The 27,527-nt window shown below is 44.3% G+C and overlaps 1 protein-coding gene across 3 annotated transcripts in view; it reads right to left on the bottom strand.

The window, feature by feature from the left end:
- Positions 1-27,075, bottom strand: part of LMO7 (LIM domain 7) — a 181,085-nt gene extending 154,010 nt beyond the window's left edge. The window contains exon 1 of one of the 3 annotated variants that reach the window (XM_081949423.1): positions 26,746-27,075. In XM_081949423.1, the coding sequence (XP_081805549.1) occupies positions 26,746-26,802 (57 nt within the window). In that variant the 5' untranslated portion in view covers positions 26,803-27,075. The remainder of the gene's footprint in view (positions 1-26,745) is intronic. The other 2 variants (XM_081949421.1, XM_081949422.1) reach the window with 2 other exon arrangements.
- Between the last annotated feature and the right edge of the window lie 452 nt (positions 27,076-27,527).

Below are 27,527 nucleotides of genomic sequence, written 5' to 3'. Positions count from 1 at the left end.
AAAAAAAAGATTCTGAACCAAATACTATAGTAAAATATTTTATATCAACTGTATAAAGTTAACAGCAGCTTAAGAACAATTTTATGTCAACCATGTAACACAGGGGTGTCCAAACCTTTTTCAAAGAGGGTCAGATTGGATGAAGTGAACATGCTGGAGGGCCGAACATTTTTCCGAACATTCTTTGAACAATAACAATTAAATGCAAATGAATTATTTTATGCCAAGTTAATTGCAAATGGCATACTTTTCATTTCATAACATTAAGATCAACTGACAGCTGAGTTTTCACAATGTATCCATCTTTTCCCTGAAGACTCGTGTTTAGTACATTCAGATGCTTTGTTTCCTCTTTCCCTCTTACTAGTCTATCCTTCCTTCCACCCTCCCTTCCTCCTTCCCTTCCTTCCTGCCTCCCTTCCAGTTCCCTCCTTCCTCTTTCCTCCTGCCTGCCTGCCTTCTTTCCCTCCTGCTTATCTATGCTTCCTTCCTTCCTTGCACCTCCCTCCCTTCTGCCTGCCTGCCTTCTTTCCTCTTTCCCTATCCTCCTATCCTTCCTTTCTCCCTCCCTCCTTCCCTGCCTCCCTTCCAGTTCCATCCTTCCCTCCTTCCTTCTGCCTCCTTCCTGCCTGCTTGCCTTCTTTCCTCTTTCCCTCCAGCGTGTCTGCTTTTCTTTCCTTCCTTCCACCTCCCTTCTGCCCTCCTGCTTTCTTTCCTCTTTCCCTCTTACTTGTCCGGATTTGGGGTGGGGGGTGGAGAACGCTAGATGGGACACAATCAAACTTGATGGCAGCGCACCGATCTCAGGAGCGAAAGCCTTTGAATCAAGTTTGATTGTGTCCCATCTAGCGTTCTCCACCCCCCACCCCAAATCTCTCCGGATCCGGAGAGATTTGGGGTGGGGGGTGGAGAACGCTAGATGGGACACAATCAAACTTGATGGCAGCGCACCGATCTCAGTAGCCAAAGCCTTTGAATCAAGTTTGATTGTGTCCCATCTAGCGTTCTTCACCCCCCACCCCAAATCTCTCCGGATCCAGAGAGATTTGGGGTAGGGGGTGGAGAACGCTAGATGGGACACAATCAAACTTGATTCAAAGGCTTTGGCTACTGAGATCGGTGCGCTGCCATCCAAAATTCTATTACTACGATCTCTGCCGCCTGGAACCGCCCGAGAAGCAGCAGGTAAAGCGGGCGCTGCAGCGATCGTGGTACCAGCATTTTGGATGGCAGCGCACTGATCTCAGGAGCCAAAGCCTTGAGGCACCTTTCATTTGCAGGAGGAGGGCAGCTTAAAGCAGCGCCCCAGCAATGTGAGGAGCCGCTGCCACCGCCACCTAAGCCCTCTCGGGAGCCCAGCCGAGCGGGAGCTCTGAAAGCGAAACCTCTCTCCTTTCCAGCCATCACGATCTCTGCAGCCCCCTCTTTGCCTGCCCCATTTTCAGATGACCCAGTGGCTACATTCGGCTTACAAGACGCACTCAGATTTTTACCCTCTTTTTTGGAGTAAAAAAGTGCGTCTTATAAGGCGAAAAATACGGTAATATGGAAAATATAGTTACATATAAAGAGTTATTGAACAGACAGAGGGAGATTAAAACTAGATTAGAATTGGCATCACAAGGGATACAAGTAGAATGGTGGTCCTACTTACAGATACAATCAAGGTTTGCACAGGATAGGAAGAAGAAGGTATTGCCAAAGATTACACAATATTAGACAAACTTTTGATACAGACAGAAAACAGGGTGATCAAAATGTTGTATAGATTTTTGTTGGAATATAAGTTAGAGGAGGAACATGTCAAAGAAACTATGGTAGCCTGGGCGAAAAATTTCGGTTATAATGTGGAATTGGCTAAGTGGGAAAAACTTTGGATACTTAATCAGAAACTAACATTGGCTACGGCGTATAAAGAAAATCTTTATAAGATGTTCTACAGATGGCATCTCCCCCAAGCATGGCTCTCCAAAATGTTTAAAAATCTGGCCCCAAATTGTTGGAAGTGTAAAAAAACACCAGGCACTTTTTATCATATGTGGTGGACGTGCAATGAGGCAAAAAATATTGGAAAATGTTTCAATCATGGTTAGAACAAATGGTGGGAGACCAAATCTTGTTTAAACCAGAAATTTTTCTCCTATATATAATACCGGAGGGGTTTAAGAAAGATACACTATCTAATTATACATGTACTAACTGCGGCGCGCATAACCTATGTACAATATTGGAAAAAAGAAAATACACCATCAGAGCTAGATATAATCAGAAAAGTGTTGGCCTGTGCAGAAGCAGATAGGCTCACTTTGGAACTTAAAAATAAAGGGGAATCAGAATATTTTGAAGTCTGCAACAGATTTTATGATTGGTGTAAGACAAGGTGACAAGACTGGAACAAACTGTATATATTGTGATTGGACAGAAGGATAGGCAATGTATTAAGTAGGCTAATTGTTAATGGTTGAGACTCGCTGTATATAATGTGAATGTATGGTCACTTTGACTTCGCGGTACTGCATTGTTTTAAATGTAAAAATAATAAAAATATATTTTTTAAAAATGTCCAAAAAAGATGTCGCGGCAACCGGGGAACAGTTTTGGGGTCGTGACAAGCATGCCGTCCCTACCGGTTCACCGACAAGAGTCGCCGTTTCCACTATTGGTTCCAACAAACCGGTGTAAACTGGTAGGAACCCACCTCTGCTTAAAACCCAGTTAATTTGGATACAATGTTGTAAAACCCAGTCTGTTGCTGCATCTTGGTCTCCATGAAGATGTCCCAAAGGTGTTTTTTTCAAGAGGCAACTGGACTTCCCTATTTTTCGTTGAAGACGTTTCGCTTCTCATCCAAGAAGCTTCTGGATGTTGGGGAAGGGAAGGATTTATACTCCTTGCAGAAAGCTGGTCACTTGCATCCTTTTAGCAAGTCACTGAGGCCACTTGAGGGGTTTATCCAACATCCTACAGCCAAGAAGCTCCATACCTATTGGTGGAACCTCCTTCCACTACTCAGGGGACCCTGAGGACACAGTTAAACCTCCGAGGGGCCTCAACGACTCTCTAAAAGAATGCAAGTGACAAGAGGTCTGCAAGAAATATAAATCCTAAGGACTTTTCAAGAGGCAACTGGACCAGAAGGCAGGACAAGAAGCAATGGATGGAAACTAATCAAGGAGAGAAGCAACTTAGAACTGAGGAGAAATTTCCCAATAGTAAGAACAATTAACCAGTGGAACATTTTGCCTTCAGAAGTGGGGGGGGGGAGGGCAGAGCAGCTGTTTGCGGTAGTGCCTCCCGGTTTTATTTTATTTTATCAATTTTTAGTACTCCCATTGGATCCTTTTTTATTTAATTAACATTTTTTTTGTGGAGATAACAGCGGAGAACATAATGCAAACAAATTTTTTTGTTGCTGCCGAGAATTTTAAAAAAGCATGGGAAAAAGAAAGAAACGCCATGGCACCAGCCCAGGATCTCTCCCACCAGTGAAGACAGCAAAACAACCAAGAATTGAGGAGCTCTTTGTTGGCAAGAGATCTGTACGTAAAACTAACCCCCACCCCCACCCCCAACAATCTGGAGAGATTAGAATGGGACCGGCAAAAAGATGTGGCAAAACAGCATTTACTAGACTTTCCCGATCTGGTGGGGGTGGGTGGGTGGGTGGGAACAAACGGAAAACCAGCTCTTCCCACAAACAACTAGCCCAATAACTTCCTCTATGGAGGCTGAGCTAAAGGCCTTCAGAAGTTGTGGGTGTCCCATCACTGGAGGCTTTTAAGAAGAGACTGGACATCCATTTGTCTGAAATGGTATATGGTCTCTTACTTAAGCAGGGGGTTGGAAGACCTCCAAGGTCCCTTCCCACTCTGTTCTTCTGTCCTGAGCAACTCTGTGTGATCTGTGGAGACAGCCCCCTACTTACCCTAACAGGGCTGCCTTTCTCTTCTTCCAGAGCTTACTCAGAGCAGGAAGGTAGATTTTAGATTTAGATTTAGATTGGGCTTGCTTCCCTGGGAAAAGCTTGAAAGAGGAGAAGAAGGTCCCCTAATCAGATTTCCGACTAGTGACAGTGAATCTTTTTGTAATTGCATGCCAAAATTGTGGCTGCGTGTGCGATAGCGCCTGCACATCCAAATGCAATGTGCCCCGCCCACCTGTGCATGCATGCACAACACGCCTCCTCGTTGATGCAAACACAAACCTGCCACGCATGCATGCACAAACCCTTCCCCCACAATGGCCTCCCCCGGCCCTCCAGAGGCTCTCCAGAAGCCGGAAACGGATCATTTCCAATCTTCCGGTTTGCCCGTTGGGCCCATTTTTCGCCCTCCCCAGGCTCCGGAGGCTTTTCTGGATCCTGGGGAGGGCGAATACAGCCTCCCCCAGACCTCAGGAAGGCTGAAAATTAGCATGCGCACTGGAGCTGACAGCTCATGTGCCACTTGTGACACGTGTGCCATAGATTCGCCATCATGGAGCTAGGATGGGCTGACATCAAAGGATCGAGTTTGTCCTGCCTGATCTGACACCTCTTCCCTTGTGAACCACTGAGAAAAAACTTGGTGCCTTGCAAACCCAGAGAAACTTTTTGGTCACTGTTCCAAGGAGGAGAAAGTCTTCTGGCTCCGAGACAGATTTCAGTCATTGGCTGGGCTGGGCAAGGTAGAACTCGGGTCCAAAAACTAAGCAAGTAATAAGGAGATTTTTTTTTAAAAGCATTTCTCAGTTCTGTTCCCAAGCGCTCTTCAACACAGCTCTGATGCACCCCTGCTTTCCCTGGGGACCCTCCTACCCACATTCCTTTTGTGTCTCTACTTCCACATTACAAAGGGTTTCATTGAATGGGATGGTCACAAAAATGCTTAGGAGACATCATCTGAAAAATTGTTATTTTTGCAAAACAAAAACCAACACCAACACCCCCCGAGCTTCAAATCCACGCCTCTGAGAAACTTCCAACCAGGGAATATTATAGTATGTGTGAGCTCACTTAAAAAGGTGCCTTCCACAGCCCACCTGGCCTCAGAGAAGGTGTGGTGAGGACAAATCGGGTAGGCAGCCTGCCCCTAAAGGATTTGATTGGCAGCAAGGAAACGATTGTTGTGGTAGCAACTGAAGATGAGAAATTAAACAAGTTGAACATGGGAATCTGCTGACCGTGTGGTTTTTCCTTTCTAATCAACTAGCAAAAAAGATGATGATTCTGGACTCTTTAACATTGATAGCTACTTCCACTAGCATCTGCAAATTAAAAGGATATTTGGGTGGGTGGGGGGGAATCCATTTCCAAATGGGTTTTTGTGTGTGTGTGAGAGAATGCAATTGTGATCTCTAGCGTACCGAATCATAATTAATAAAAGGATGGTCTAAAGCCATTTCATTCATTCACATCAACTACAAAAAATCCTCCAAGCAATGTGGCCTGAACGGCTAGCCGTGTCATTTCTGGAAGGCGCCATCTTGACCTACCGTTGTCCACATGGTCTCTATGCCTAGAAGATAGCGGTGACATCTCCATCAAAGCAGGCTCAGTGTGTACAATGGTCCAGGTTGGTTCCTTGGGCATGTTATGGAAGTGGCTAGCACTGCCTTATCCCAAGGATGCTTTCAGTTGCCTCTTGAAAAAGCACCTTTCGGACTGAGAAATCTCCAGGAGATAGATGATAGATAGATAGATAGATAGATAGATAGATAGATAGATAGATAGATAGATAGATAGATAGATAGATAGATAGATAGATAGATAGATAAATGATAGATAGATAGATAGATAGATAGATAGATAGATAGATAGAGCGATAGAAATAAATACATGATATAGATAGTTAGATAGAGATAGGTAGGTAGATAGATAGGTAGGTAGGTAGGTAGGTAGGTAGGTAGGTAGGTAGGTAGGTAGATGATAGATGGATAGATAGATGATAGATAGATAGACAGACAGACAGACATACCCACACCTATATACCTATACCTACACACACACATACATACATACATACATACATACATACATACATACATACACACATACACACATACATACGTGCATATATATTTTTCAGTGATGGGATTCAATTTTTTTTACTGCCGGTTCTGTGGGTGTGGCTTGATGGGCGTGGCAGGGGAAAGATATTGTAAAATCTCCATTCCTACCCCACTCCAGGGGAAGGTTACTGCAAATTCCCCATTTCCTCCCTATCAGCTGGGACTCGGGAGGCAAAGAATAGATGGAGGTGGGGCCAGTCAGAGGTGCTATTTACCAGTTCTCTGAACTACTCAAAGTTTCCGCTACAGATTCTCCAGAACTGGTTAAAACCTGCTGAATATCACCTCTGGATAGTTGGATGGATGGATGAGAGATAGGCAGGCAGGCAGGCAGAGAGACATATATTTTCATATTTTAATCTACATCTACATCATCTACCTGCCTACCTACCTATCTATCCATCCATCCTAGATGCAGCCCAAATCTAATTCAAACACATAATCAAGCTTCGTACATGAGCCAGAGAAGGTCAGCCAAGGAAGATCATATAGAGAATATGCCAGTTCTGCTTGGTACAGATCTAAACATGCAAAACAGGTAGATACAGCCTTTAAATGAAAAAGCGAGAGTGATCACGGGATGTCTAAAACCAGCCCAGTACAAAAGGTGCATTATCTACCTGCTATCCTTCCTCCACGAGAAAATGCTACACAGAAAGTATGTGTTAAAGGCGCCATGATGTAAAAAAGATGTTGAGATTCTTTTTTTATAGTGTAGTGACCAAAACTGGATGCAGCATTCCAAGGGTAGACCATTATAAAGTGGTATTAATGCCTCACATGATCTTGACTGAATCCCTCTGTTAATGCAACTTAGGATTGCATTCGGCTTTCTTGGTTGCCATTGTACACTGCTGTCTCATATTTAACTGGTTGTCCACTAAGACTCCAAGATCACTCTCGCAGTTACTGCTATTAAGCCTGGTTTCTCACATATAAAAGGTAAAGGTTCCCCTCACACAAATGTGCTAGTCCTTCCCAACTCTAGGGGGCAGTGCTCATCTCCGTTTCAAAGCTGAAGAGCCAGCACTGTCCAAAGACATCTCTGTGGTCATGTGGCCGGCATGACTAAATGCCGAAGGCGCATGCAACGCCGTTACCTTCCCACCAAAGGTGGTTCCAATTTTTCTACTTGCATTTTTTCATGCTTTCGAACTGCTAGGTTGGCAGAAGCTGGGACAAGTAACAGCAGCTCACCATTACGGAGCGCTAGGGATTCAAACCGTTGAATTGCCAACCTTTCTGATTGACTGGTTCAGCGTCTTAGCCACTGGGCCACCATGTCCCATGTACACTGCATCCCATATACAACTTCTTTAATAAGGCGACTTCGCTGACTTAGTTACTGCAATCAGATTTGTTTGGCTTGCCCAGGATCTCCACATCTGGATCTCATCACAAGCACTCAGAAGATGTTACAAACAAAGGCATTAAAGAGCCCGAGATGTTTACAAGGATTGGAATGGGCTGCCGTGGGGCAAACGAAGGCCAAGCTGCAAAGGGTATGGCTGCCATGTGTCCCGTTTCCTCAGCGGCTTTATCTTGGCACAAAGACTTTCAGGTAGGATGGGGAAAATGTGACCCTTCACACAAAGCCCCATAGAATGAGCAGCCCAGAAAGAGCCAGCTTATCAACGAGAAGAAACCTCCAAGAAAGAATGAGAGCAGGGGTAAAATCCAGTAGGTTCTGACAGTTTCTGGAGAACTGGTAGTGGAAATTTTGAGTAGTTTGGTCAACCGGAAAATACCACCTCTGTCTGGCCTCAGAGTGGGGTGGGAATGGAGATTTTGCAATATCCTTCCTCTGGAGTATGGTAGGAATGGAGATTTTGCAGTATCCTTTCCCTGGAGTGAGGTGGAAATTGAGATTTTGCAATATCCTTTCCCTAGAGTGAGGTGGAAATGGAGATTTTGCAGTATCCTTCCCTTGGAATAGGTAGGAATGGAGATTTTACAGTATCCTTCCCCTGGAGTGAGGTGGGAATAGAGATTTTGCAGTATCCTTTGCCTGGAGTGGGGAGGGAATGGAGATTTTGCAGTATCCTTCCCCTGCCATGCCCACCAAGCCGTGCCCACCAAACCAAACCACACCACACCCAAGCCATGCCCACCAAACCGGTAGTAAAAACATTTGAATTTCACCACTGAATGAGAGGTTATGACTGGGAATAGTTCCATAACCATATGGACCGTTGGTAAAATCTGGAGAAGCTAACCAGAAGCAGCATTACTCCATGTCTCTTCCCCTTCCCCGTCCCATGTGGCACTCCAGCTGTGATGGACTGCAGCTCCATCATTCCCAGCACATGGAGTCACAGGAATCCTCATCACATCTAGGTGAGGGAGTGTCATTCCAGGCCTTGCAAAGGAAAGCAGAGAAGTCTCTTCAAAGAGTGGGAGGGCCTGAGAGCTACATGGGGCAGAATAATGGAATAATAGCGTTAGAAGGAACCTTGGAGGTGTTTTAGTCTAACCGTATGCTGAAGAAGGAAACCCTACCCCTTTTCAGACAAATGCCTGTCCAATCTCTTCTTAAAAACCTCCAGTGTTGGAGCTTCCAAAATTTCTGGATGGAAGCCATTGATTAATTATTCTCATTTAAATAAATTTCTCCTTATTTCTAGGTTGCTTCTCTCTATGGTTGGTTTCCACCCATTGCTTCTTGTCCTACCCTCAGGTGCTTTGGAGAATAGCTTGACTCTCTTGTTCTTTGTGGCAGCCCCTGAGATATTGGAACGCTGCTATCATGTCTCCCCTAGTCTTTCTTTTCATTGAACTAGACATATCCAGTTCTTGCAACTGTTCTTCGTATGCTTTGGCCTCCAATCCCCTAATCATCTTTGTTGCTCTTCTCTGCACTCTTTCTAGAGAGGACATGCACACAAGAGGGATTGTGGCGATGGGATCAGAAAGCAGTTTGAGCAAAGGGAAGGATCTTAACATTGCCACATTGAGATCCAGTGAGGCTGCAACAGATGTGGAACAGAGGTGGATAGTCCTTGGCCTGCCGAGTACAAATCAAAACTAGATCAAAGAACACAGCAAATGCCACTTAAATACAGCGTGTATACAGGTAGTCCTTAACTTAGCAACCACAATTGAATCCAAAATTGATGTTGCTAAGTGAGACATCTGTTAAGTAAGTTTTGCAACCTTTCTTGCCACATTTGTTAAACGAATCACTGCAGCTGTTAGAGACGTAAAGTGTTGTAAAGTGAAATGAGATTCCCCATTGACTTAGCTTGTCAGGTGGTCGCAAAAGAGGATCGTGAGACACTGCAACCGTTGTAAATATGAACCAGTTTCCAAGGATCTGAATGTTGGTCGTGTGGCTATGGGGAGGCCGCAACCGTCGTAAGTGTAAAAAACGATCGTTGGTCACTTCTTTTTCAGTGGCGTTGTAAGTTCAAACGGTCAATGATCGAACTGTCGTAAGTCAAGGACTACTGTGCTTGATGAAGATGATATCTGAAAACAGTGGGGTTTGTCCCACATTTGTGGATGGTGAAGGAAATAACCCAGTCTCCCTTTCTGATATTTGATGTGAAGTTTCTCTTCCTAGAATTCTGATTTGGCAAAGTTGCAATCGCTGGATGTGTTTTGATATAAGTACAACCCGCCCCAGACAGTTTTCACCTAACTCCTGTTTTCACCCACCCCGAGACATGAATATCCCCTTGGCAGGGATTTGTACATATCATTTAAGCAGATGTTTAAAGAATCAAGCCAAGAGTAAAACATAGGAACTCTTAAGAAGCCCACCCAGGTTTTACAACAGGGGTGAATCGCTCGATGGAGATACTTGTAGGTGAACGGGTTGTCCTTCAAACTTTTTTTCTAAATCAACATCTGAGTTTCCTTCACTCAGCCCTCCCGACTGCTCGACCCACCATGTTCCAGTCCCAGGATATTCCTCCAGTTGATCTTGGCTCATAAAATGAGATCAAGCATACCTTTCCTTAGATTCTTCTATTTTGTCTTGAGCCCCTTCTCAAGACAGACTGGACTGGTCAAGCCCAAGAAAGATTTAGGGACAATGGAAAGTTTTTTTCAGGCAGAATTAGGAACTCTGTGCATGATTAATCTCTCCTTTTTGTTTTGTTTTGGCCTTGAAAGAAAAGCAAACCTTGAAAACACAGTAGAGGTCCTTAAGAGGATTTAAGAGGTCCTTAAAGCAAATTCCAGGGAAGCGGTGGCTCAGTGGCTAAAACACTGAGCTTGTCGATTAGAAAGGTCAGCAGTTCGAATCCCTAGTGCTACGTAATGGAGTGAGCTCCCGTTTTTAAAGCAAATTCCACAAATAGCAGCCTAACGCAGCTAACCTTGACTGCTAACCTTAACGGCAACTGTGTTTAAAACTTTAAAAGCCGTGCTTCCTATATACATCATTTCTAGCCATCAGCATGGGCAAACGACAATCAAAAGACAGACAATTAAAGTGCTTTGAGTGTAAATGGAGTGGCACTCAGGGAAGCCCAACAATTTGCTAAATCCTAACCTGATCATAATCCAAAGTCAAGGCAGACCTCTCCACAGATCAAGCCAGGAGGTTTGTAAATAACCCTGATTAACAATGGTTAATTCCCCTGGTTTGCTAAATCCTAGCCTGATCATAATCCAAAGTCAAGGCAGATCTCTCCACAGATCAAGCCAGGAGGTTTGTAAATAACCCTGATTAACAATGGTTAATTCCCCTGGTTTGCGGAAGGAGCAGGCAGTTTGGACATGATTTAAAAAAGGTCTTCCATTTGGGTGAGATTTGGGGGGAAGGAAGTTAGCACCCACCCCTCTCCTAGAAAAATGAAATATTCTAGGAAATATTAAAAAGGCAGAATATTGTATTTCCCTGGATGAGAAATGGGGAAACATGTTTTTAGGCAGGAAACAGACTCACTCTTAACAGCCCCCACCATCCTCAATAGTCCATAGCAGCTGTCCGCACTTAAGAAATAAAGAGATAGCTAGGTCTATTCATAGGCAAATGCATAGTAAACCATAGGCAAACCATTAAAACCATCTTTCCAAACAGCCGCCATGTTTCCAGTGTCTTTCTCCCCACTTGGAACTGAAGGACATTTCTTTCAACAGGGGATGGGGTGGAGGTGGGGGGAAATGGGAAGATGGAGTAAGTACATGAAGATGCAGCCACAGTTCTAGGCTGCATAAGGAAAAGGATAGACTCAAGATCAAGTGAAGTGTTAATACCACTTTATAATGCCTTGGTAAGGCCACACTTGGAAGACTGTATCCAGTTTTGGTCACCACGATGTAAAAAAGATGTGGAGACTCTAGAAAGAGCTCAGAGAAGAGCAACAAAGATGATTAGGGGACTGGAGACTAAAGCATATGAAGAACGGTTGCTGGAACTTGGTACAATACAATACAATAGCAGAGTTGGAAGGGACCTTGGAGGTCTTCTAGTCCAACCCCCTGCCTAGGCAGGAAACGCTATACCATTTCAGACAAATGGCTATCCAACATCTTCTTAAAGACTTCCAGTGTTGGGGCATTCACAACTTCTGAAGGCAAGCTGTTCCATTGATTAATTGTTTTAACTGTCAGGAAATTTCTCCTCAGTTCTAAGTTGCTTCTCTCCTTGATTAGTCTACTTTGATGTATGTCTAGTTTAATGAAAAGAAGGACTAGGAGAGACATGACAGCAGTCTCCAATATCTCAGGGATTGCCACAAATAAGAGGGAGTCAAACTATTCTCCAAAGCACCTGAGGGTAGAACTAGAAGCAATGGGTGGAAACTAACCAAGGAGAGAAGCAACCTAGAATTAAGGAGACATTTCCTGACAGTTAGAACAATGAATCAGTGGAACAATTTGCCTCCAGAAGTTGTGAAGGTCCCTTCCTACTCTGTTATTCTATTCTATTCTTGCTGGTTGCTGACTAAACAAGCTTCCTGTCTCTGGTCCTCCTGCAAATTTTTGCAAAAACCATAATACAGAAATGGACGTTTCCGTGTTTTCGGCTCGGCCTGCCTGAAAGGAGCTGGCTATTTTCAGGTGGTTTGTCTGACATGACCGTAATTTCTTTCAGATTTTTGGATAAACGGCCTCAAACTTTTACTTCTGACATTCACCAGAGGTTGGTTTGGGGTGGGTTTTTTTTTTTTTTTTGGAAAGGCTATATTTTTCTTTCATGCAAACCGCATGGCTCTGGGGCCGTTGCTTAGCAACCATGGCAAAATGATCTTCTACGAAGGGCGGAAAAAAAAAACGTGTAAGAAATGCCTTTTCTTCCAAAATTATTATGTCCCGGACCGATTGCAGACATGATCTCAGCTGCCCCTGGGAGAGAGGGGCTGGGCTGGGGGGGCATTGAAACTACCCCATTGCTCACTTTTAACACGGTGCCAACCAAAATGAAGAACTGTTGAATGTGCAGGAGGATGTCCAGATTCAAAGAGCAGAATCCACTTGAGGGGACTTTGGGAAACACAACACCCTCGGCGTTTTTTAGAGAGTCGAACTGATGGTGCGGAAAGAGGCTATTTTACAGCAATTCCTGTGTTTTTCCCAATTCTAGGAGTGAATCTCCAGATGTAGCCATCCTCTTGTTTCACACGGAAAAGCTAGCATTCCTGGTGACCAAGCATCCATCAAAGATTGTCTGAAATTTTTGCAATGCATTTGACTATTCAGACTTGATTTCTTCCCCCCAAAGGCTGGGTCACAAGGCCATTTTCCTAAGGAATAGGCTGGGAGGCTACCGTCTTAATAGGCATTTTCCCCACCCCAGACTTTCTACAGCCATGGAAGCTACCAACTCTGAGTGCAGACAGAGAAGCATTTCACTTCCAGCTCATCAGTATTCTCGGCCTCTCGCTTAGCTTGGGAGAGGGAGCTGCTCATCAGGACCTCTAATGCAACCTAAGCAAGACAGCTTAGAAGCTGGAGAAGACTCCTGCGAGTCCCTTGGACTGCAAGGCGATCAAAGCGGTCAGTCCTGTAGGAGATCAACCCTGACTGCTCTTCAGCAGGCCAGATCCTGAAGAGGAAACGCAAATACTTTGGCCACCTCATGAGAAGGAAGGACTTGCTGGAGAAGAGCATCATGCTGGGAAAGACTGGGGGCAAAAGAAGAAGGGACGACAGAGAATGAGATGGCTGGATGGAGTCACTGAAGCAGTTGGCATGACCTTAAGCTGGTTGGGGGATTCTGGGAGTTGAAGTCCCCAGGACTTAAAGTTGCCAAGGTTGAGAAACACTGGCCTAGAGGAATATTGTCCATGGGCTCACGATGGGTCGGACAGGACTTTGCAACTAACAACAACAAAGCAAGACATTAAAGATATTTGGATATAGGTCAATGGCGGGCCGCTGCTACTACCGGTTCAGCTGATCTGGGCCGAACCGGGGGCAACCCACCACTGATATAGGACGTCCTCAATGTACAACCACAATCTAGCCCAAAATTTCTGTTGCTGAGACATTGGTTAAATGAGTTTTGCTCCGTTTTACAACTTTTCTTGCCACACTGGTTAGGGCAGGGGTGTCCAAACTTGGGAACTTTAAGACTTGTGGACTTCAACTCCCAGAATTCCCCAGCCAGCCATGCTGGCTGGGGAATTCTGGGAGTTGAAGTCCACAAGTCTTAAAGTTCCCAAGTTTGGACACCCCTGGGTTAGGGGAACCATTGCAGTTGTTAATTTAGTAATCGGGTTGTTAAGCAAATCGGATTTCCCCCCCCTCAACTTTGCTTGTCAGGAGGTCTCAAAAAAGGGGGTCGCAGTGACCTCAGGACACTGCAACCGTCATAAATGCGAGTCAGTTGGCAAGCATCTGAGTTTGGATCACGTGACCCACACGGGGACACCACAATGGTGTGAAAAGTGGTCATAAGTCACTTTTTGCCCCCAGGGCCGTTGTAACTTTGAACGGTCCCTAAATGAACTGTTGTAAGTTGAGGACAACCTGTACTACCTGCTCTTTTCAAAAGGCAGCTGGGCTTCTTCTGTTTTTCCTTGAAGACGTTTCGCTTCTCATCCAAGAAGCTTCTTCAGGTCTGGCTGAAGAAGAACTGAAGAAGTTTCTTGGATGAGAAGCGAAACGTCTTCAAGGAAAAACAGAAGAAGCCCAGCTGCCTTTTGACAAAGCATCTTTGGGAAAACCATGACCTGGATGTCTGAGGATAGAATATAGAGTAGGGTAGGGTTTAGAGTAGAGTGTAGTGTAGTTAGTATAGAGTAGAATAATAATAATAATAATAATAATAATAATAATAATAATAATAATAATAATAATAATATATTTATTTCTTAGCCGCACCCTCTCCCGAAGGACTCAGGGCGGCGTACAACGAAACATACGAAATAAATATGTAAACAAAACAAACATATAGCAAAGACATACACTGAAACATACACAAGGAGGAGGTCGATTGATAAAAACAATTAAAATACAGTATATAAAACCCCTAGAAATTAAATATAATTAAAATACCCAGTTAAAAACCCGTCAGGAGCGATATGGTTAGATCAAAGTTGAGCCAGGCCAGCTGCTTGGAATAGGTGGGAATAGAACAGAACAGAACAGAACTTGGAGATCTTCTAGTCCAGCCCTCTGCTTTCAGATAAGTGGCAGTCTAGTTTTTCCTTAAAACCTCCAGTGATGGAGCCCCATGATTTCTGAAGGCAACCTGTTCCACTGCTTAATTATCCTTACTGTTAGGAAATTTCTCCTTAGTTCTAACTTGCTTCTCTCCTTGGTTAGTTTCCAGCCATTGTTTCTTATCCTGCCCTCTGGTGCTTTGTAGAATAATTTGACACCCTCAAATACCGGAATACTGCTATCATGTTACCCCTAACTCTTCTTTTCTTTAGACTAGACAAACCCAACTCTAACCCTAACACTAACCCTGCAGCCATTCTGCATATGTTTTAGTCTCCAGACCTTTGCTCATCTTATTTGCTCTTCTCTGAATTCTCTCCAAGGTCTCATTATCTCTCTTGTAGTATGGTGACCAAAATAGGATCTTTATTAAGAAAAGGTTGGGTGTCCTCAGATAGCCACAGACCAATCCAAGTCCTCCCGTACTTGCAAATGTGCTAGGTTAGAACCTCCATCATTCCCAGCCAAGGATGGTTCAAGGACACCTAAAGGCAGAACCAGAAGCAATGGGTGGAAGCTTGACAGAGGGATATCCAAATGGAAATAAGGGGGAATTTCCTGACAGTGTGAACAATTAATCAAAACTTGTCTCCCGGAGTTGTGGGTACTCCATCTCTGGAAATCTTCAAGAAAATATTGGCCATCCATTTGTCCGGGATGGAATATGGTCTTCAATTCTAAGCAATTGGTTGGACTAGAAGACCTCCAAGTTCCCGTCCAACTCAGTTGTTCTGAGTAACATTTTGTAGGTATAAAATGTCTGGGCCTCATATCAGCTGTTTCTTCTGTAGGGAAATGTACTACAGTTCCCATCATTCTTCTTGGTTCAGCCCAGCCAGGAAGAGCTGTTGCGACAACTCATAGAACATTGCTCTGAAAACTTTTACGGCTAAATATAACAAGCTCTATTGTTTAAGCAGAATAATTGATGTTGTAGCCCTCTCAAATGGACGTAGACATCATTTATGGAGATTTTCAGTCATCCAGGTCCTGGTTATCCCAAAGGTGCTTATTTCAAGAGGCAACAGGACTTTCTTGCTTTTTCTTTGAAGATGTTTTGCTTCTCATCCAAGAAGCGTCTTCAGTTCTGACTGGATGGTCGGGAATGGAAGGATTTATATTCCTTGCAGACAGCTGGTCATTTGCATCCTTTTAGAGGGTCATTGAGGCCAATTGAAGGTTTTTCTGTGTCCTCAGGGACACATGAGTAATGCAAATGGGTTCTGGAGCCTTCTTGGAACTGCTGAAAGAATTGTGTTGTGGTCTTGTGCTTTCTGCATGATTTTTTTGACCCATGTCTCTTCATTGTTGAACACAAGCGCAGGCTGTTGGGGAGGAGTCTGTGTTGTTTGCGTCTGAAACTGGAGCGCAAATGGTTCCTGTAGTCTGCAATTTTTCTGGGAATCTTTTCATTCGTCATTCGAAGGATGTTCACTCCAAAGTGAATAGCTAAAAGTCTATGGAGATTCTCAGGTGGTCATGGTTGTCCCAAAGGTGCTTTTTTAAGAGGCAACTGGACTTTCTTTCTTTTTCTTTGAAGGTGTTTCAGTTTGAGATGCTTTGGGATCACACCATTGGGACAAAGAAATTATCTTTCTTTAAGGTAAAGGTAGAGGTTCCCCTTGCACATATGTGCTACTCATTGCTGACTCTAGGGGGCAGTGCTCATCTCTGTTTCAAAGCCAAAGAGCCAGTGCTGTCCGAAGACATCTCCTTGGTCATGTGGTTGGCATGACTCAACGCCAAAGGCGCATGGAACGCTGTTACCTTCCCACCAAAGGTGGTCCCTATTTTTCTACTTGCATTTTTACGTGCTTTCAAACTGCTAGGTTGGCAGAAGCTGGGACAAGTAACGGGAGCTCACTCCGTTACGCGGCATTAGGGATTCGAACCGCTGAACTGCCGACCTTTCTCATCGGCAAGCTCAGCATCTTAGCCAATGAGCCACCACATCCCATTATCTTTCTTTAGCTGACTCTCATTTGACCCAAAACGGGACATTTTTGTTTCAATCTCTTCAACAAGTAGTTTAAGTACTTCTGTACTGTGAGGCTTCCATCACAGGAGGGTGTTTGATCAGATCAAGCCGTCTGGGAATCAAGAGACAATATCCTAATCCCTAAATCTGAAGTGAATTCTTTTCTTGAACAAGTCTACCACAATGGAAACACAAACACTAGAAGGGAGCCATAAGTCTTTCCGTGTCTGTTAGTTAAACGCCTCCCTTTTCTCAGTGTGATTTTGGACTTTCCGAAGGAGGGCTTTGGAAAGCATTCTTTGGCTTCAAGAAAAGTGGGGAGGTCATAGGTTGGCAAATATCAGGCAATGCCTCCAGCCATGCAAACGTTCTCAGCTGGCACTTGAATCTTTGAAGATGCTCTGATGGTGGGCTGGTTGGAGCAGAGCCATCTCAACCCACCAACACGACTTCAAAGAGAGATGGCCCAAGATGGCCCACTTTTTTGAGATGTTAAAGGCATAAAAGGTCATTTGGTTTCTTTCCAAATGACCTTAGAGAAATGTTGGGGAAGACAAAGACTACAGAAAAGCCTATGTGCTCACCTGTCTATGGAGATTCTCTATTATTCTCTTCTCTTCTCTTCTCCTCTTATTATACTATACTGTATACTCTGCTCTATACTCAATACCCTACCCTACTCTATATTCTCTAGTCTCTTCCCGCCTCCCTATATCTATTCCTATTCCTTTCTATTCTACTCTACTCTATTCTATTATACTATTCTATTCTCTAAAGTCTACTCTATACTCAATACCCTACCCTACCCTACTCTATATTCTATTCTCTATTTGCTATTCACTCTACTCTGCTCTACTCTATTCCATTCTATTCTATTTTGTATTCCTATTCTATTCTATTCATCTTTATTGTAACTACTCCTGCAATCAACTCTTGCCATTACATCTAAACATTGCAGTGTTTAGAGTCAAAAATGTGTTTCCTACTCGCAGCTCCGTGACGGGAATTCTCTCCACTTCTTTTTCTTTAAACTCACATGCTTATGTTTTACTTTTCCCATTTCAAACGGCCCTGCCATCCCTTGTCTGCATTACAGGCCGTGGAAAAGAGGGATCATGGTAGGGGCCCATTTCCAGAATGTGTTATCCATCAAGGAGACTCATGGTTTAGATTCTAGCCTTAAAATACATTTTCTTCAAGTATCAAGGCTATCAACTTACACAAACTGCTCCGGGTTGAAAGGATTACAATAAACATTGGAAATGTGGCCGCTTGCGAGGCAGACAATTTAAAGCAGGGGCTGTATAAAAATAATTCTTGCTTCAGCACACACAGGCATCTCTAGTGCTATTCACTTTGTCGCTTTGTTTTTTGTGTTATACTTACAGAATGTTAAGTTTGAAACAGAAGATTAAAGTGACCAGTAAAATAGGCATAGCAATCTTTCCATGAGGGAAAAAGTCTAGGGGGAAAAAAAAGATCTTCTTACAGATGTTTTCACTGCTGGTTAAGGAATGTTTGACAGATGCAACAGTCTCTGCCATGGGCTGGGGGCAACAAAGGAAAGGAGAAGCCCCCCTCCCCGCAAATGTCAGGGTTCTGCTGGAGGTGGGGAGATCTTTTGCCAGACCGATTCCAAAACCAGGTAGCCACTCTTCCAGGGAACCAATTTATAAACCTTTTAGAAAACCAAGACCAACATCAATCGCAATAGCACTTAGGCTTATATACCCCTTCACAGTGCTTTTACAGCCCTCTCTAAGCGGTTTGCAGATTTAGCCTATTGCCCCCAATAATCTAGGTCCTCATTTTGCCAATCTTGGAAGGATGGAAAGCAGAGTCAACCTTGAGCTGGTCAGGATCGAACTCCTGGCAGTTAGCAGAGTCAGCCTGCAACACTGCATTCTAACCACCGAGCTACCACAGCCCATTCCAAATGGCTTTGTATTTTCATTATTATTATTTAATCAATACCCTTTAATCTTAACAAGATCTGTTTGTAATGTTTTGATCTGTGCAATGATAGTGCCCAGGAGCATTTAAGTGTCCAGCTTCTTAGCTGTGGTAGGGCAGTGGTTAGAATGCAGTATTGTAAGCTAACTCTGGCCACAGCCAGGAGTTCAACCCTGACCGGCTCAAGGTTGACTCAGCCTTCCATCCTTCCAACACATTTGCCTCCAACCGTCTGGGTCCTTATTTTACTAACCTCAGAAGGATGGAAAGCTGAGTCAGCCTTGAGCTGGTCAGGATCAAACTCCTGGCAGTGGGCAGAGTCGACCTGCAACACTTCATTCTAACCACTGCACCACCATGGCTCAGAGCAATTAAATGCTAAGTAACTGGCACCCAGAGCCAACTTTTCAAAGTAAGATATCTGCCCCTTGCTTTGTAGTTGAGTATTGCATTACGTTCAGCTTCGGGACACTTTTTTCAATTACAGCCCCGAAGACACAACCCCCAGGAGATCTTAAGGAGCGTTATAGGAAAGGGGTAGACAACAATGAGAATATATGAACAAAACTCCTCATTGGCGACAGGAAGGGCATCCAGCCAGTGAACACTCTGCTAGCTCCATTCGGTTGCCCAAACTCCACCCCACAAGGGATCATGGGGTCGTTAAAAGAAGATGACGGTGATGATCAGTATCTCTATGTTTCATTTGCTTCCCTCATCTAGATCCGTTTTAAATTTCTTGACCATTCCCACTGCCATCCTAGGTCACTTTCTCCAAAAGCATTAATGCACGGAGAAAGTCCCAGGACGAAGGGTCTGAAGCCCTTTTCCTTTTAAGAAAAGAGTTCATTATCTCAGAATTGTGGGGCCTTTGGTGCTTTCTGAGTTTGATTATTTTCCTGCAGGCGCTTCATTACCCAAGGTAGCTAGCCCTGATGATGTTACCTAGTTGGGTTAAAGAAACGTCTGCAATAAAACAACTAAGCCCAGAGAGCCCCAAGGATCCCACAGTCTGTCCTACTATCTTCTTCCTCCTCCTCCTCCTCCTCCTCTTCCTCCTCCTCTTCTTTTTCTTCCTCTTCTTTTTCTTCTTCTTCCTCCTCTTTCCTCCAAACTCTACTCCCTTCTAGCACTGATGACGTTACCTAGTTAGGGTAATGAAACGTCTGCAAGAAAACAACCAAGCTCAGAGATCACCAAGAATCCGATAGTCCCCACTTCCTCTTCCTCCTCCTCCTCTTTCCTGCAAACCCTACTCCCTTCTAGCACTGATGATGTTACCTAGTTTGAGTAATGAAACGTCTGCAAGAAAACAAGCGTTCAGAGAGCACCAATGACCCTTTGTTTCAACCCTGAGCTGCAAATATTCTCCTTTAAGGAGAAAAATTGCAGAACATGGCGTAAAAGGCACAGCAGTCAGTCCGTGGTGACTTCTGTAAGATGGGGAAAGATTTAAGGAGAATAAGCCTATTAAGCGGCATTAGCCGCGATGGGTAAATCAATCCTTTAAAACTGAAGCGAAGTTTGTATCAGCGGAAAAACAAGGAGAGAGTTTTATACTGAGACATCCGATTAGCTGCTCTCTGAAAGAAGAGTTGATTTTCATTACTGGCTGATTTCTGAGAGAACTGTTAAATTTCAGTAAGTTTAACAAAGTGCCAGTCTGGAGTGAGTGTGAGAAACTGCTCTGTATCACTTGCTTGGAAGACATTTGTCTCTGGCATACCTTTTAAGAACAACTGCAGAATCGTCCAAGGCAAGCTCTGCACTTGTGTGGGACCAACGTGGAACAAGCTGTAGGAAGTTAAAACCCAGCCCTTTGCTAGAAAAATGAAATATCCTGGGATACATTAAGAAGGCAGAATATTATATTCCCCTGGATAAGAAATGGAGAGAAACGTTTTAGGCAGCAAACAGGCTCACTCTTAATAGCCCCCATCTTTGTCAATGGGCCATTAAAACGCCTGAGCCGGTCTATTCTACATAGCAAAGATCTCCCCCTTCAGCTCCAGGGTGATGGGATTAAGGCATGATAGCATTAGCCCTTTACCTGTCTCACCACAGGGCACCTGGGAACACAACCAAGCTTGGGACTCAAAAGACACCCAACCTACACAGTTAGCTGACCTCTCACCCCTGGGAGTCTGTCAACCAATCAGAATACATTTCTTACACAGGAACAGGAAACAGAGAGGTTGGGCCAAACAGAGAGTATAAAAAACTCAGGAACTCTCAGCAAGCCTCTTTGCTTCTTTTTCTTCATTCTACAATGTATCTGCCAAAGATGTAGAGTCTACATCTTTGAAGCATGTGATTCCATTTCTTCCTAGGGCCTCATGTGGTCCTGTCCACCATTGAAACCATCTTTCCAAGCAGCCTCCATGTTTCCGGTGTCTTTTCCTCCCTAAACCCAGGAGGACATTTCTTCCAACAAAGCCTTGCTACAAAACTCAAAGTCTACTAACTCCCCTGATGTATGCCAGACTGTATACAGGAGGCCCACTAGGCAATTGAACCACTTCCACACGTAGAATTCTGAGGATCTGGTGGCAGGACAAGGTGTCAGACACAGAAGTCCTCTCCAGAGCAGGCCTGCCATCAATTCACACCCTGCTGATGAAAACCCAGACACATTGGACAGGCCATGTTGCAAGGATGCCAGACCATCGCATCCCCAAGCAGCTCCTCTAGGGTGAGCTGTCTGTCAGGCCTGCAGTCATATTCCTTTTGGATCTTTGGCCTGCCACATTTTCTATTCTCTTACTATGCCTTTTCTCTTGTGGAAAAATGGGGTGGGGGGGGGGGAATTGTACGGAGTTAGATGCTATGTAGCCAAAGCAAAATTCCTTTCTAGAAAGCCAAGGTCATCCTTTGTCTCTCTGCACCTCTGCACCTGACAGGAAATGGATGGACTGGAACTGGAACCGCTAGCATGGCAGTGGAAGATTGGACCATGTGATAGACTTGTGGTATGAGTGCAAGATCGTGAACTTTCAATTGCGTGGGGAAAATCAGGAAACGTTCGGTTCAGGTTTTCCCAGATGTGCCAACATGGCTCTCTTAATAAATTGGAACTCTAAGCAATACTTTGCCTTGGACTCTGATGTAATTTTGGGTGCTATTTGGAACCCTGACACTGTCTCAAGGAAAACGATCGCACGGGGGACAAAGGAAGTGATACAAAGACACGTTGAAAGCCTCCTGCAAGTCCCTGTATATGACACCACCTCCTGGGAAACCTTGGCACAAGACCGATTGACATGGCACACGCTGGTCCAACAAGGCTGCCAGACATCTGAGGACAGAAGGACAACCACAGCACAAGAGAAGCAAGCACTCCAGAAAGGCAGAGCTGCAAATGCTGTCACAATGGTGCCCACAGATGTCTGCCCGACATGTGGCAGAATATTTCATGCCCCCTATAGGCCTTACCAGCCACCTGTGGACACATCGTGGACAGCCCACCACCTGTTAGATGTCCAGGTCCTCTTTGAACATGATGGACGAACAACAAGAACCTTTGAGAAGTTCTAGCTCAGCTTCCCCCGCATCACTAAGATGATTAAAAGCATGGAGACTAACATATATGAAGAACTGGTGCAGGATTGGGGTCTGACTAGTCTAGAGAAAAGAAGGACCAGGGACGAGATTATAGCAGCCTTCCAGTATTTGAGGCGCTGCCACAAAGAAGAGTGGATCAACTTATTTTCCAAAGCACCACAAAGCCAGGCAAGGAATAATGGATGGAAACTAATCAATCAAGGAGAGAAGCAACCTGGAATTAAGGAGAAACTTCCCAACAGTGAGAACAATTAACCAGTGGAACAGCTTGCCTTTAGAAGTTGTGGATGCTCTTTTTATTGGGAATAATACCAGAAAGATACAACAAGGACTTGAAATATCTGATTATACATGTTTTAACAGCTGCTAGAATTGTATTTGCCAAAAATTGGAAAAATGAGAAATTACCAACACAGGAGGAAATTATTCCGAAAATAATGGATTGTGCTGAAATGAGTAAGCTTACATTTGAAATTAGAGAACTAGAGGATGAGCAATTTTATAGAGTATGGTATTTGTTTTACCAATGGTTAGATAAAAAAACCTGGAAATGAAATTGTTTTTTTATGCAGTAATAGAAAGTTATATTTAGTGCTATGAAAGTTTTTTTAATTATTATTATGAAATAGAGTACTTATTTACACGATATATGAAGAACAATAATGAACCTAATGTATAAGAGTGGGATGATTTGAACTTCTAGGTATAATTGTAGGCAGTGATCATTCTATACCATAAAGATTTCTGCTATACTAAATGGATTAATGATGATGTAATGAACAATGGATACACATATGAATTGAAATACTTAATGACTATATGGATTAATAATTAACAATGGAAAATTATATTTGGAGTTGTGGATGATTGATGGCATTATGGTTAACTGAAAGTATAAATGTGCAATATGAATTAATGGGAATCTTTTGTTTTAATCTTTGTTTTTACTCTCTAGTGATAGGCGATATTATAATTCTATAGACTTATTGTTACTTAATAGATAATTATGGATTCAAGGAAATAAGGGCTGTCACAAATGAAAGAATATTAATGGTAATCTGAACACATAATGCTCAATGAAATATTTAGTTATGTTTAATGGATAACCAGTGACTTTATTTTTAATTGTAAAAACTGTTGCACAAAAACTTGTAACCAAACGACATGCTTGATGAAATTGAGGAAAGTTGTTTTTTCTCCTTGCTTTTGTTCTGTATGTGTTGTCTTGTTTTTTTTAAAGAAAAATAAATAAATAAATGATTAAAAGAAGAAGAAGTTGTAGGTGCTTCATCCCTGGAAGCTTTTAAGAAGAGACTGGGCAGCCACTCGTCTGAAATGGTATAGGGTCTTCTATTTGAGCAGAGGGTTGGGCTAGAAGTCCTCCAAGGTCCCTTCCATCTCTATTCTGATTCCTAACAGTGAGAATAATCAATCAGCAAAACAACTTGCCTTCAGAAGTTGTATTATTTATTAATAATAAATATTAATAATAAAATTAAACAAGTAATTAGATAATGAAAGACTATATTTTAATATAAGCATGTGTATTAATAGTAGTATTACATGGATTGGATGAATGGAAGAAATATGAATAGATCTACCCTATATGTTTAAATGCTATTGTGATTGATATTAGAATTGTATGTTGAAACACTGAACAATGAAAGAATGAAGGATGGAACTTTAATATATACAGATGTAAAGAGTTAAATAAGGGAAATATGAATAATAAAGCAGTTGAAAGATGGAAGACAGAAAATAAACATCTTTGAATACTATGGTGACATGATAAATAATAATAAATAAATAATATAATAAAAGTAGAAATAAGGGGAACAACAATATACATATTTTAACAAAACAAGATCTATGTAACAATAAGAGGGAGGTTTAGAAATTGAATGGAGGTAGTATTAGATATGTTTAAACAATATGAAATGAAAATGAAACATAATAACTGAGTAATAATACTATGTTTATGTGTACTAAAATGCATGATACCAGGTATCACATTGTCCATGCATTGATAAGCAATATAAAATAAAAAGTTGACAAAGTTTTTTGGTTCCTTAACATGTTCAGACAAAGTACTTTGGTTGCTTAACATGTTCAGACAAAGTTTTTTGGTTGCTTAACATGTTCAGACATCGTTTAGGCTCTTCCAATACTTGAGGGGCTGATGCAAAGAAGAGGGGTTCAACCTATTTTCCAAACCATCTGAAGGCAGAACAAGAAACAATGAATGGGAACTAATCAAGGATGAAGCAACTTAGAACTAAGGAGAAACTTCCTAATGGTGAGGACAATTAACCAGTGCAAAAGCTTGCCTTCAGAAGTTGTGGGAGTTCCATCACTGGAGGCTTTTAAGAAAAGATTGGAGAGCCATTTGTCTGAAATGGTACAGGGTCTCCTGTTTTGAGCAGGGGGCTGGACTAGAAAATCTCCAAGGTCCCTTCCAGCTTGATTCTGATTCAGTCCTGTTTCCCACATTATGTTACTTGCAATCCCAGCAGAGGTTAGATTACAGGAGAGCCATTTAAGAAAAGTTGGCCCCAACAAGTCTCTCTCAAGAATCCAGGGGCAGTTTAAGAGCAGAAGGATGGGATTTCCCCTCCCAGGAGCCTTGGGAAATGCCTTCCTTTGTCAAGGAAAGTTTTCACCTCAGGACAAAACATTATCCAGGAAGCTGCCATTTCCTCTTGGAAATGCTGGCCCTGATTGGAATTTAATGGTGCAGTCTGGTTCTTAGCACACCTGGGGCGGAGGCAGCAACTGTAGGGAGCCTGGATCTGCGCTTCCCAGCCAGAGGAAAATATCTTCAGATCTATGTGGGGTTTTTTTGTCAGAAGTCTGACAAACTGCAGTCTGTCAATTCCAAAGTTTGCGCTAAAGGCTTAGCGAGACGAGATGAGAAGCCTGATGACGTCACATTCAAAGAAAGCCCAAGGACCACAAAGGCCTGTGGTGAAACGGAAGCCATTTGCTTCTCTCAAACTTTGAGAGCTCCTCCCAATTCCCAAAGGTTCTCCATCAAGCATCAATGGCAGGTGTCAATCGATCACGTCAACAGGATAACCTGTTGGGGCCAGGTTTCTCAGACATCATCTCTTCCAGTTACATCCACCCTACCCACTAGAACAGGGAAGCAAGGAATGGGGGGTGAGGTCTCATCTCCATTCCCCACTATCCTGTCAGAACCGAAGAAGCTTCTTGGATGAGAAGCGAAATATCTTCAAAAGAAAGAAAAAAAGTCCACTTGCTTCCATGACCTGGATGACTTGAGAATCTCTACAGATGTTTAGCTATACAATTTGGGATGAAGACCCTTGGAATGGTGTGGGAGTAGGAATGGATTTCCAGAGGAAAAATTGCAGACTACAGAAACCAGGAGCACCATTGAGGTGACCCTGAGGACACAGAGAAACTTCCAAGTGGCCTCAATGGCCCTCTAAAAAGGATGCAAATGACCAGCTATCTGCAAGGAATATAAATCCTTCCATTCCCCTATAAATCTAAATAAATAAATGAACTTTGTTGGGTAGATTTCGGGGCAGGGGCTAAAAGACCAGCATCCTAAGGCAGCCTCAAGGTAGCTACTACTGGTATCAGCCCTGCCCCATCCCTTCCCTCCGGCTCTTTATTGCTCAGCCAAGAAAAGTTGAGCCTTTCCGGGCAATGCACTGGAGGCACATAAATGCCACCCTCTCCTAAACACCCTCACTTTATAGGCTTTGTGCCATCACCGGGTGACAAGATGCACTACCTGACACTGTGGTTTCTTCCCCAAACCCCCAAAACTTTAACCTCAGACGGTCTACTGTCGACCTCGCCCCATTCCTAAGAGGTCTGTAAGGGGCATGCTTAAGCGCACCAGTGTGCCTACCGTGCCTGTCCTAATATTCCCTTGTATTTGTATCCATTTCATGTATTCATAATCATCTTTATACTCATATCCGTGATCTAATTCACACTTGACGGAATTAAATAAATAAATGAAGATGCTCCTGGCTACAAAGAAGGATCTTTGTTCACCATTGCCTGTTCTCTGGGAAAGGGGAGGGGGAGTGGGGTTTGTCTTCGCTAAGGTACCCCAGACCCGAAGTTTAGGGTTTTTTGGTGGGCTACAAGAGGCTTTCCGGGAGAGAGCGCAACTCACTGCTTACTCCTCTCTCCAACAAGGAGGCCCCCAAAGGGAAAGAGCCACCCATGGGCTTCCCCCACCCCCACCCCAGAGACGGCTTTCCACCCAGGACGCCTCCGTCGTCCGTCCCCATCCTGAACGGGGCAAGCAAGGCTGCCTGCACAGAGCTACTCGAAGGTTGCTCCGGGGCAGGAGGCAGCAAAACGACGGGGAGGCGAGCCCAGAGCCCAGGACTCCCACGAAGAGGGGCACCGCCTCGCACAGACAAGGTTTAAAAGTCCCCGGTGTGTGTGTGGGGGGGGGGGGGAACGGGAGACCGGGCAGAGCACGCGCGTCGAAGTCAGCATCCTCCCTCCGACAGCCGCGGGGTGGGAAGCTCCCGAGCCCCGTTTGCTGCGCTGCCAGGCTGCGCGCCTCGAAGGTGCCTCCTTGGGCGTCTTCTTACCTCGACCCACCGACGGGCTTCGACGAAAGCTGCGCGGCCGTCCTCTCTGCCGTCCATGGCCGAGCCTGCGGGGCTGGGGAGGCGGAGAGAGAGAGAGCGGAGCTGCAGGTTCGTGCGTGGGACCTCCAACGTGGGGAAAACGCCGGAGTGGCGAAGCTAGAAGCCGGGGAGACCCCCGTCCGCCTCGACGTCCGGTTGCAGGGAGCAAGCAGGCAGCCTTCGGCGTCCCAGCCAACTAGCCAGCGCTCCGCTTAGAGCCAAGCCGGCAGCGCCGAGTGAGCCCGAGCCTGGCTGCCTGCGTGCTTGTCTCGCCGGCCCCGCCCCGCCCCGTCCCCGGATCGCGGGGGTGGGGTGGGGGGGAGACCAGCCAGGCCCACCTCCTCCGGCCTCCGTCCCGCGGCTGCTTCCACCTGGCGGCAGGTAAGGGCGAGACAGCCGCTTGCCCGTTGCGGCCGCGCCCTCTCCCGGCGGGACGGTGGGGCTTGGGGGAGTTAAGATACCGATGGACAGAGTTGGAAGGGACCTTGTAGGCCATCTAGCCCAACCCCTTGCTCAAGCAGGAGACCCTAGCCAGAGGTCTTCAAACTTGGCAACTTTAAGGCTTGTGGACCTCAACTTCCAGAATTCTCCAGCCAGCTGTGCTGGCTGGAGAATCCTAGGAGTTGAAGTCCACAAGTCTTAAAGTTGCCAAGTTTGGGGACCCCTACTCTACACCATATCATAAATGGCATTCCAATCTCTTCTTAAAAACTTCCAGTGTTGGAGCGTTCAACCACTTCTGG

This window comes from Natrix helvetica (assembly GCF_964273705.1).
Source record: "Natrix helvetica genome assembly, chromosome: 3".
Classification (NCBI taxonomy): domain Eukaryota; kingdom Metazoa; phylum Chordata; class Lepidosauria; order Squamata; family Natricidae; genus Natrix; species Natrix helvetica.
The sequence above is the reverse complement of the archived record's forward strand: the minus strand, read 5'-3'. Positions and strand labels throughout refer to the sequence as shown.